General features: G+C 38.8%; 1 protein-coding gene across 3 annotated transcripts in view; it reads left to right on the forward strand.

The window, feature by feature from the left end:
* drc3 (dynein regulatory complex subunit 3) overlaps window positions 1-11,579 on the forward strand; it is a 28,710-nt gene extending 17,131 nt beyond the window's left edge. For 2 of the 3 annotated variants that reach the window (XM_055651391.1, XM_055651389.1), the window contains 5 exons: window positions 252-383; window positions 3,038-3,108; window positions 5,218-5,341; window positions 6,312-6,443; window positions 8,986-11,579. In XM_055651391.1, the coding sequence (XP_055507366.1) occupies window positions 252-383; window positions 3,038-3,108; window positions 5,218-5,341; window positions 6,312-6,443; window positions 8,986-9,093 (567 nt within the window). In that variant the 3' untranslated portion in view covers window positions 9,094-11,579. The remainder of the gene's footprint in view (window positions 1-251; window positions 384-3,037; window positions 3,109-5,217; window positions 5,342-6,311; window positions 6,444-8,985) is intronic. The other variant, XM_055651390.1, reaches the window with a different exon arrangement.
* The last annotated feature ends 499 nt before the right edge of the window (window positions 11,580-12,078 follow it).

A 12,078-nucleotide genomic window follows, 5' to 3' on the forward strand; every position in this document is an offset into this window, starting at 1 on the left:
TAATTGCTGGCTCATCCTGTGAAGCCACATTAAAAAAAAAAGCTGCGTAGAATTTATTTCTTTGATGAAGCTTTTGCTCGTCTTCCCTGGTATTGTCTTGTGCGATCTGACATCAATTATTTTGTTTGAAAATGCATCTCAGAACATTTTTGCTGCAGTAAAGATGCTATAAAAGTTGGTTATTGAAGGCAAAAGAGTAGGCATTGTATTTAGTAGCAAGTGGTTATGTTTAAACTATTGTATCCATGCAGGCATTGAATGAAATGCAGCACATTTCTGACAGTGTGCTCATGGAGAGTAAGACTCGACATTTGCGGGGGAAAATCAACAAATTATGGAGTAAACTGATGAGCCTGGAAATGCAATTGGTTGACCAACTGGAGGTAAGAATTGATGACATCTCATTGCAATTAAAACTATATATCTATTCCCCACATAATTATTTTTTAAATGAGAACGTAAAATGTAGTAATCTCTTAGCAAGCCAGTCAGCATTTGTCAAGATGGAAGCACAGTTCATGTTTTGGTCTGAACAAGATAAATGTCACATTTAATAAGCCAGTTCAGCGCTAGAGCGAGTGTTTGTGCATGAGTAGAAAACAGGGATGACAAAAGTTGATCACTCCCTTCAAAGTGCTGATTGTATGCTCTATTGATGAAGGGCCATTCCTCAGCACTACAGGTACCAGTAAGTCTCTAGTACCAGATTCATATGCACTTTTTACAAGTGTGAAGTTGGATAGATTGAGCAGCTAACAGCGATTCAACAGTATGAAGGTCTCAGCCACCTCTCCACCTTTACCCTATGTACACATGCCAGAACTCCAGAAAAAATTGTATTCTACATTTTTCTTCCCCTCTCCAGCTCAGGATCAGTCAGATGATACTCTACACACTAGGATTAGTCATGAAACTAAAAGATTCTGCTTCCACCACTATTTGTGGAAGAGAGTTCTAAAAGCTCACTATCCTTTGTCAAAATGTTTAAGATGCTGGAGGTGACATTGGAGAAACTCGGCGGGTGAGGCAGCATCTATGGACCGGGTCGAGACCCTTCTTCAGACTGGGGGGGGACAAATATGCTGGAGAAACTCCCCCCACCCCCAAATCAGTCTGAAGAAGAATCTCGACCCGAAACGTCACCTATTCCTTCGCTCCATAGATCCTTTGTCAAAAATGTCACCTGAACTTTACTTAAATGGGAGACCCCTTATTTTTGAATAGTGTCCTCCAGTGCTAGATAATCCCACAAGCAAGGGGCTACATCCTCCGTAGATTCACCATCAAGTCCCCTCACCATCTTTCATTTTTTTTCAATCAAACCAACTCTCACTGTTATAAACTCCAGCAAAAACAAGCTTAGCCTTTTCAACATTTGATCATTAGGTAAACAATCCGTTCTATCAGTTCAGATCAAACTGCGGCCAAAGCATTAACATTATATATTTGCCATTACATGTTATATTGCATTTGCCAGATCTTTGCCCATTCACAATCTATTGCTATCCCTTTTCTAACTTCCTCATCACCTCTTATTTTCCTGTCTATCTTTGTATCATCAGTAACTTTAGCTGTGATACCTCCAGTGCCATCATCCATTTACCTAAAGTGCAAAGCTTTGAGGCCTTGACTGATCCTTGTAACCAGAAAATCATGCAATTATTCTTTTCATAACAAGATATTGTTTCCTATACAATGTGCTTTTATCTTCTAGAATACGTTTTGTTGCACCAGGTCACTGTTAACTCTCAGTCTTGTCTGAACCACCTTCTCATGAAAAGTTCGATGTTCACCATGTACCAGGTTTAGGGTAGAGTAATGATCTGTTCATTCCAGTAAATTTGAAACAAAATGGCATTTTTACCGCTCAAAGTTTATCATCCAAAGTCGGACAGGAAATTGTACACACAGAAGAAATAAAGGGGCTGTCCCACGTGGGCGACCTAATTGGCGAGTTTAGAAGAGTTTAGGAGAGTTTGCAAAAATGTCGTTGAAGACCTCCTTCGACTATGTAGACGACCTCCTTCGACCATGTTGAAGACTAGCTTCGACTAGCTACGACTAACTTCAGGAAAATTGGACACCGAATAGTGGAGAGTGAAGACGACCTCCTTCGAAATCCCTTCGACTATGATGAAGACTACGACAACCTTCGATTACCTTCGACTACCCTCAATTACCTACGACTAACATGGCGACCTACTACGAATAAACCTGCGAGTAAAAAAAGTATCGATTTTTTCCATGCCGACCATTTTTTACTAACGGGCATTTTTCAACATGTTAAAAAATACGCCGCGACCTAGCTGAGGCCAAGAGTACACGGGGACTACTCTCGAGCATGAAGGAGAGTTACAAAGACCTCCTACGACCTCGTGTCGACCATGCTGCGAGTATGAGTCGAAGGGAAACTCGCCAGAACTCACGGATTAGATCGCCCAAGTGGGACAGCCCCTTAAGGGAAATGACAAGATTTTGCTTAGCTTGGTTTTAATTTAGCTTTTTGAGATTTGTCTTGTATTGACATTTTTTTTTTAAACTTTTCACTAAAAGAAAGATTGGTTAGCAAAGTTCAAATCCCTACAATAGGACTAAATTACAAGATAACAAATAGGTTAGACCAGGCATGAATTTAAAATATATATGTTAAGGAGGGTGGGGAGAGGTGAAGAGGTTCCTCTGCATTGAAACTCTGAAGCAGAAGGAAATAGAACAGAAGATTGAACATTGATTTCAATGCAGTGAGGATGGAAAAGGAATAGGTGACGTTTCTGGTTGAGACCCTTCTACTGAAGACCCTTTGGTCTGTAGAAAGGTTTCAACCAGAATCGGCACGTATTCTTCACAGATGCTGTCTGACCCGCTGAGTTCAGCATTTTGTGTCTAACATTGGTATAAACCAGCATCTGTAGTTCCTTCCTACACAGTGAGGATACATGCCAGTCAGTGCTTTCTGGAGAGGATGGTCAAATGTTGGTTATTTTACACTATTTGCTTCAGCTGTTGGCTTTAATTATTTTTTTGCTTGGTTTTGCAGGAAGCATCCAGAGAATTTGAACGAAATATTTCAGAAATTGTATCAACTTACATTGAAAATGTACAAGCTCTATATCCTTTAATGTAAACACTTCCTACTTGGCACCCTAACTTGAAAGAGTAAGATAAACTTATTGATCCTATGAAAACAGGTAATTCCATAAACCAAGTGCATGTTACCTGTTATGGACTGTATCCATTCCAATTTGTTACCTTGGAGAGCACTTATTATAAATGCCTTTTGATGAACAAATGACATTGCAGCAAAACTTTCGAGTATTTATTCATGCTTTTATCTCACCACAAGAATCACCTAAATCTCACAAAATGTTTGAACACCTTAGCATGTCTTTACAGTTTTTAATCTTAATCAGATAGATACATTATTTTTCAGTGGGAACTCTCAATTGATTGGCTACATTGCCAAGTTGCCCTTAGTTGGAAACAAAACATATTTTCATCTCTTGTCATCCTTCAGATCTATTACCTTTCTGGTTGCATTCTTTACTGCTCACTGCTCAAAAATGTAAATGTATAACAACCATTTTCCCAAACTCTCCATAACTATTAAATAAATATATAGTTCAGATAACTACACTGTATTTCAGAAGTATTTTAGACTGAATGCTATTTTGTGTGGAGCATCGCATTCAGTTCTGATTCAAATACAACTTGGGAGGTATTTTAATTTGTTTAACTTCCAATAACGCTTTTTAAACGTTTATTCAATATAAGAGAATTTGAATCCGATGCCAATATCAATCTGAAAGAATGGTAAAAATATTTGATGCAGGCTTTGTCTTTACCCAGAATATAAACTATAAATACATTTATTTCTCTGTATGCTTGCTACATAGAAACGTTCTGTGGAATGCGACTTTTGATTCTAAATGCTGAAGCAATACAGACAAATAAATACAATTACATGAATTTTAGAATTCAAGAATCATTGGAACTCAAATGTTACTCCACTGTTCAAGAAGGGAGCGAGCCAAAAGAGGGGAAACTATAAGCTGGTTAGCCTGAATTCAGTGGATGGTAAAATTTTGGAGTCCTACGAAATGGCTTATTAGAGCAACTTGTGATTGAGCCTAGTAGAGAAAGAGCAATTCTGGATAGGTGTTGTGTAACAAACCAGATTTGATTAGGGGGCTTAAGGTAAAGGAACTTCTTGGAGATAGTGACTATAATATGCTAAAATTCAACCTACAGTTTAAGAGGGAGAAGATGAAATCAGATGTGTTGGTATTACTGTTGAGTAAAGGTAACTAGAGGTGAATAGGGGAGGAGCTGGCTAAAGTTGATTGGAAAGGGATTCTAGCAGAAATGACGGTGGAGCAGCAATGGCAGGAGTTTCTGGCAATAATTCTGATGATGCAGAATCAGGGGAGAGATTGCCTGACAAATCTGTTGGTATTTTTTGAGCAAGTACTAGCAGGATAGACAGAGAGTCAGTGGACATTGTAATGCTGAGGCTTTAAGGCATTGGTCGGACCACATTTGGAGTATTGTGAGCAGATTTAGGCCCCATTATCTGAGGATGCATGTGCTGGTGTTGGAGAGGGTCCAGAGGAGGACAATGATCCTGGGCGGGGATGATTGGGTTAATGTTTAATGAGCATTTAACGATTCTGGGCCTGTACATTTTGGAATTTAGAAGGATGAGGGTGACCTCATTGAAACTTACTGAATAATGAAAAGCCTGGATGGCGTGGATGTGGAGAGGATGTTTCAACTAGGCAAGAGGGCACAGACTCAGATTAAAAGGGCATATCTTTAGAGAGGAGATGAGGAATTTTAGTCAGATGGTAGTGAATCTGTGGAATTCATTGCACAGACAGCTGTGGAGGCCAAGTCTTCAGGTATTGTTAAAACAGAGATCGACAGGTTCTTGATTGGTAAGGGTTTAAAAGATCATGGGGAGAAGGCAGGAGAAAGGGGTTGAAAGTGAAAGATAGATTAGCCATGAAAGTGTATTTATCAAGAAGTTATTGTACTTTATCTTTGACCTGTGTGGATTTGGTCTCAACAATTGAGGCAAAGCATTTGACTTTCTCTGCTGAATGTGTGGATATTAGGATTTGGTTGGATCTGATACCCCATAAAAGTCTAATATTTACTTATGAATCAAATAATATTTTTTTCACTGGTAGATGTCTTTGCAACTTTAACACTATCTACAATAGCACAGTGCCGGGACCTGGAGAACCGTAACCACGAGAACATGTTGGAAATTGCTATGAGCAGTTATGACAAGATGGGAAAGACAGAAGGGGATGAGGAAATGCCAGAGGAACTCCGAGCTGTAAGAGCATTTACCGCTTATCTGTTCAGCTTTTGGTACTAATTGTTTTTCATAAAATGCCATGTTTGATATTTTCTCTTCCATTCCCTTGATCCGTACAGCAGAACAGGTGGGTTGCATTTACATCTTCCACTGGATGAGCGAATGCAACCCTAAAAAATTGCTCCATCTTGACCCTTTTCCATCTAATGGCTTCTGTCTTGTACCAGAGTCCATAAATTGGTGGGTTAATTCATCAGTGTATATTGCCCATAGTGTGCGGCTGAGTGGTAGAATCTCTGATTTAATGAGAATTGTGGGGGGCGGAGGGGGGGTGGAGAAAAAGTGGGGTTAATGTAAAAGTATTAAAAATTAAAGATAGACACAAAATGCTGGAGTAACTCAGCGGGACAGGCAGCATCCCTCGAGAGAGAAGGAATGGGTGACATTTCGGCCGAGACTTCTTCAGACCTGAAACTTCACCCATTCCTTCTCTCCAGAAATGCTGTCTGCTAAGTTATATTGTTGATATATTGCACGAATATACAGTGATATACATTAATATAATACTTTATCTTTATCTTTATAGGATATTTTACCCATTTGCACATGGCATTGTTCCTTCAAACATCATAACACTCACCTTTTTGTAGTATATGGTTAACAGCTGATATAAAACACAACCCTTCACCATAAGCAACATTACAAATTATCAACTAAGATAACATTGTATTCATGTGCTAAGCTTTGAGTGAGCTATGCTAACCATGCAAAGTAATAAATGTTGTTAATGTGATTACCAGTGATAATCAGCCCAGCAAACACCAAATAGCAAATGTCAATTTCCAGAAAAAGACCTGTTCATTTCTGCAGTTATCATTAATTCCTCCCGCACTTTTGTGAATCACTTGGGACTTAATGGTTAAAAACTAAAATGAAAATGCTATATATATATATATATATATATATGTTTTGTTTTATTTTTATGCAGCTCTTTATTGATAAAGATACAGTTATTAATACAGTCAATGCATCACATGACTTGCATCTACTTAAGATTGACAACCAAGAAGACAAAATGGTTACAAAGTCAAATGCCTGGGTCAGGGATGTTCTCGAGAAGGTAAAATGCTTTAGTTCTGTAATTTTATTTCATTGGGTACATTTTAGATGAATAGAACAAACTGAAGATAAACAGTTCTTCAAATTGTTGTAGATTCGACAGACCAAATGGCAGGGGGATGGGAGCATGAGCAGAGAGACAGAGGGGTGTAAAATGAGGGTAGAAGCAATAGGTAGCAAGGTGAAAAGTAAAAGTGACAGGCAGACAAATCCAGGGCAAAAATCAAAAAGGGCCACTTTTCAACATAATTGTATAAGGGGTAAGAGTGTTGTAAAAACAAGCATGAAGGCTTTGTGTCTCAAGGCAAGGAACATTCATAATAAGGTGGATGAGTTGAATGTGCAGATAGTTATTAATGAATATGATATAGTGGGATCACGGAGACATGGCTCCAGGGTGACCAAGGCTGGGAGCTGAACATCCAGGGATATTCAATATTCAGGAGGGATAGACAGAAAGGAAAAGGTGGTGGGGTAGCATTGCTGGTTAGAGAGGAGATTAACACAATAGAAAGGAAGGACATTAGCTTGGAGGATGTGGAATCGATATGGGTAGAGCTGCGAAACACTAAGGGGCAGAAAACGCTAGTGGGAGTTGTGTACAGGCCACCTAACAGTAGTAGTGGAGTTGAGGATGGCATCAAACAGGAAATTAGAAATGCGTGCAACAAAGGTAAAACAGTTATAATGGGTGACTTCAATCTACATATAGATTGGGTGAATCAAATTGGCAGGGGTGCTAAGGAAGAGGATTTCTTGGAATGATAGTTTTCTAAACCAACATGTAGAGGAACCAATGAGAGAGTAGGCTATTCTAGACTGGGTATTGAGTAATGAGGAAGTGTTGGTTAGCAGTCTTGTTGTGCATGGCCCCTTCGGCAAGAGTTACCATAATATGGTTGAGTTCTTCATTAGGATGGGGAGTGACGTTGTTAATTCAGAAACAAGGGTTCTGAACTTAAAGAAAGGTAACTTTGAGGGTATGAGACGTGAATTGGCCAAGATAGACTGGCAATTGATTCTTAAAGGGTTAACGGTGGATATGCAATGGAAGGAATAATTTAATGAGATGAACTACCACAATTGTTCATCCCAGTTTGGCAAAATAATAAATCAGGGAAGGTAGTGCATCCGTGGATAACAAGGGAAATCAGGGATAGTATCAAAACAAAAGATCAGACTGGGTGATGACAACTCTCACACCGAGAAGTCATTCAACATGAGTTGGACATTGAGTGTGGTGATGGTAAGAGAAATGTGGCATCTGAAAACAAATGTGAAGTCGAATAGCTTCAGTGGTTGATAGAAAAATTGGGGTTAGGGAAAGGAAAGAAAATAAATTTGCCAAAAGGGAAACTCAAAAGTTCAATAAAATGGAGTAAGAAAAGAGTAAAAAACAAAGTCCTGGAGGAACTCATCGGTCAGCCAGCATCTGTTGAGGGAATGGACGGATGATGTTTCTGGTCAGGATCCTTCTTCAGACTGTAGTAATGGGGAGAGACCTGAAAAAGAGGTGGGGTGGGCCTGACAAGTGATTGGTGGACACAGGTGGGGATGATTGGTAGGTGGGTGGAGACAGTGACACAGATTTGAGATAAAAAGGAGACAAAAGGGTATCAAATATGAAGGAGATGAAAGGTGTAAAGGGCCTGTTCCACTTTCCCGCATTGGATGAATTCTCCCGAGTTTTCCCCTTGATTCAAACTCGGAGAATGTCCGTAGCGAGTCCGTAGATATATCGTAGCGGCTGGTAATGCCAGCCGTAGGTACTCGGGGCATCAGGTAAGTCGCAACATTTTTTCAGCATGTTGAAAAATGTCCACGAGTAAAAAAAATAGCCCCGAGTACCTACGGCTGGCATCTCCGAGTTTGAATCAAGGGGAAAACTCGGGAGAATTCGTGATTAACTCGGGAAAGTGGGGTAGACCCTTTAGAATAGTTTATCATATGGAAAAATTATAATCTGCCAAATTTGGTACCTTCATATCTTAGAGCCCAGACGGCTACTCTACCACCGTCTTATTCTGTTTTATGACAGAACCCTGGAATTTACAGATTAGTGCTCAACCATCTCCAATTGTTTTTACCCCCATGGGCCACTTAACTTACAATCTGAGTTGGTGCTGTTTAGATTGACTGATTGTACATATGTGCTTTCTCTGCTTGGAGAAGATAGTGTGTGTGTGTGCGTGCGTGTACAGTTATCAGTACATCACTGGATTTCTCTTACTAACTTATGGCAATGTTAGTAGTGCATGGAACTCAAGATAAATAAGGAGCATAAGATCTGATGCTTCATCACATCTCAGGTCGATTCCTGTCTTGACCCCATGTAATCTTCAAGAATAGGCAGAAGCCTCAGGGGTTTTAAAGCAAAAATTGCAAAGATCTCAGTCTAATAAAGCTCTGATCACCTTTTTAATTATAAGTATATTGATGAGATCGGAGAAAATTAGATAACAAGAATATACTTCAAGAAACAAGAGTGGGGAATATGCAGATGTTTAAATTTACAAGATTGTAACATACTTTTTGTTTGGCAGCTGCATACAGATGAAATAGCCCGCAATCGTAAGCGAGTTCTGGAAATTAACATTTACGTCAGTCATTGGCGAGATGAACTAGATTTCCTTGAGATTCAGGACACGTAAAGTGAAGTGAGAGCTGTGGTTTCATGAATTGTGTTGCTGTGGGAGTTTAACCAGAAACCTGGATTACTGTGACTTTTAAAGGTGGTTTCTTCTCTATGACATGTTTGTATACAAGATAGCTTCATGACTTCCACTATTGTCTCTGATTGTTTGTAACCCCAGCAGAGGGATTGGACTGCACTACTTAGCAGTTGGGTGTCCCCTGAACTACATATTTCATAGAAATTCCCAGACCTGGGAATGAACCTTTCAGCAGAGATGAAAACCTTATGTTTCAGCAAATATACATTTTCAGACCTAATATAGAGCAGGTGGTCAAGAGACCAAGTACTCCAACCTTCCTGCTGGGTTGCATTTTAAAAAGAAATGCAGGTTTGGTGTTTTTCCATTCACCACTTTTGTCCAATTTCTCTACCAGCCTTCACAGCCTTGGTGGTGATTTGGATGATGAACTTTGTTTTCAACTCTTTTTTAAATATTAGAATAGGATACACTCAATTATTGTTCTGAAGGAAGCAGATAACTTTATCGTACAACACCTTATCTGGTTTTCAGAATATGAAAAAGAAACATTATTTTTCATTAAAACTATACATTTAAAGAAAGTGTATTCGCATTCCTTACGTAACCTCATGGCATTTGCAATATTACTTGGCTCACTCATTTTTTAAATAATGCATTATTTAACAAATTTCATATAAATTTAAAATACATATTTGAAAATCATGTCCTGTCATTGCAGCAAATTCAAAAATGACCAAGTTGGCATACTAGGCTAGTCGCATTTGCCTCATTTGGCCAGTAGCCCTCTAAATATCTATATTACTGTCCAAATATATTTTAAAGGTTGTAATTATATCCGCTTCTCTAGCTTCATCTGGCAACTCGTTCCAGATAAAAACTACCCTCCGAGTTAAAAGTTGCCCCGAGGTCCCTCAAATTTATCCCCTCGCCTTAAGCATATTATGGCCTCTATTTTATAATCTTCTCCATTGGGAAGAAGATTGCAAGCATTCATTTTTCCCCATCTTGTATACCTCAATTAGGTCATCCCTCAACCTCCTATGCTCCAAAGAAAAAAATCTCAGCCTACCCATTGTATCCCTGTAATTCAATCCAGCAAGCCCAGGTAATATACTGTTGAATTTCCTCTGTACCTTTTCCAACTTATGGAGATTCTTCCTGTAGCTGAGTGACAAGAACTGCACACAACGCTCTCCCACAGCTGTTGTCTTACCTGCTGAATATTTCTGATATATTGTTTTGTACCAAGTTTAAGATGAAGGTTTGATGCCAAAAATAGTGGATGGACCAAGTCTAAAACATTACAATATTTGGAAGTAAAGTTTTAAATGTAGTTTAAATTCACAAAGTGGTAATCCTGAAATTCCCAAAAAATTGAGGACAATAAGAAACCAACAAATAATGAAAACAATTTATAATAACAAGGAACTGCAGATTCTGGTTTATACAAAAAAATGATAAAATGCTGCAGTAACTCAGTGGGTCAGGCAGCATCTCTGGAGTTAATGGATAGATGATGTTTCAGATCAGGACTCTTATTTATCCATGTTCTCTAGAGATGCTGCCTGGCCTGCTGAGTTACTCCAGAATTTTGTGTCTAGTTAAATAGCGAAAGCAGTCTGCATCAATAGTACTGATATAAACAGAGGAAGCGATTTCCTGATGTTAATGCCCTAATCATTAACAAAATCTAATCGCACTTTGGCCAAAATAAAGAATTATGAACCAATGGCAAAATTAACTACCTGCTACAGTGAGAAATTACAAAATAAACCCCTCCATAATGTTTGGGACAAAGACCCATCATTTATTTATTTGCCTCTGTACTCCACAATTTGAGATTTGTAATAGAAAAAATGCATGTGGTTAAAGTGCACATTGTCAGATTTTAATAAAGGCCATTTTTATACATTTTGGTTTTACCATGTAGAAATTACAACAGTGTTTAGCAAGTCAAGTCGAGTCACTTTTATTTATATAGCACATTTAAAAAACAACTCGTTGGCCAAAGTGCTTTACATCGGTGGAGGTAGTAACGTTATACAACAGTGGTTCATAGTTTAAATGCATACATATAGCCTTCACTCAGAGGACATCAAGAAAGGCTTGAGAAAGGCTTCATTTAAATAGTCCCACCAATGTAATGTAAATGAAAGTAGTCATGTTTAGTATTTTGTTGCATATCCTTTGCAGGCAATGACTGCTTGAAGTCTGCGATTCATGGACATCACCAGTTGCTGGGTGTCTTCTCTGGTGACTTCAGAATTCACATGCTACTACCATCAGCAGTTGTATCGTCAATGAAAATAAATGAGCGAGTACCTTCAGCAGCCATACATGCCCAGGCTATAACACCCCCACCACCATGTTTCACAGACGAGGTGGTATGCTTTCGATCTTGGGCAGTTCCTTCCCTCCTCCATACTTTGCTCTTCCTTGGCCTGCTAGTCCCTTTGCGATGAATAAGCTCACCAGTGCTCTCTTTCTTCTTAATGATGCTCCAAACAGTTGATTTTGGTAAACATAAGGTTTGGCTAATGTCTTTAACAGTTTTATTAATGTTTCTTAGTCTCATGATGGCTTATTTGACCTTCATTGGCACAACTTTGGTCCTCATGTTGATAAACAGCATAAAAGTTTCCAAATGTGATGGGAAGACTGGAGGAAAGACTAGGTGCAGAGAGCTCTCTTATACCTGCATTAAGGAGGCAATTAAACACACCTGAGCAATTACAAACTCCTGTGAAGCCATGTGTTCCAAACATTGTGGTGCCCTGAAATGGGGGGGACTATGTATAAACATTGCTGTAATTTCTACATGGTAAAACCAATATGTATAAAAAAAAAAACTTTAATACAATCTGGTAATGTGCACTTTAACCACATGTGATTTTTTTCTATTACAAATCTCAAATTGTGGAGTACAGAGGCAAATAAATAAATTATGGGTTTTTGTCCCAA

The sequence above is a fragment of the Leucoraja erinacea genome, chromosome 20 (genome assembly GCF_028641065.1).
Source record: "Leucoraja erinacea ecotype New England chromosome 20, Leri_hhj_1, whole genome shotgun sequence".
NCBI lineage: Eukaryota > Metazoa > Chordata > Chondrichthyes > Rajiformes > Rajidae > Leucoraja > Leucoraja erinaceus.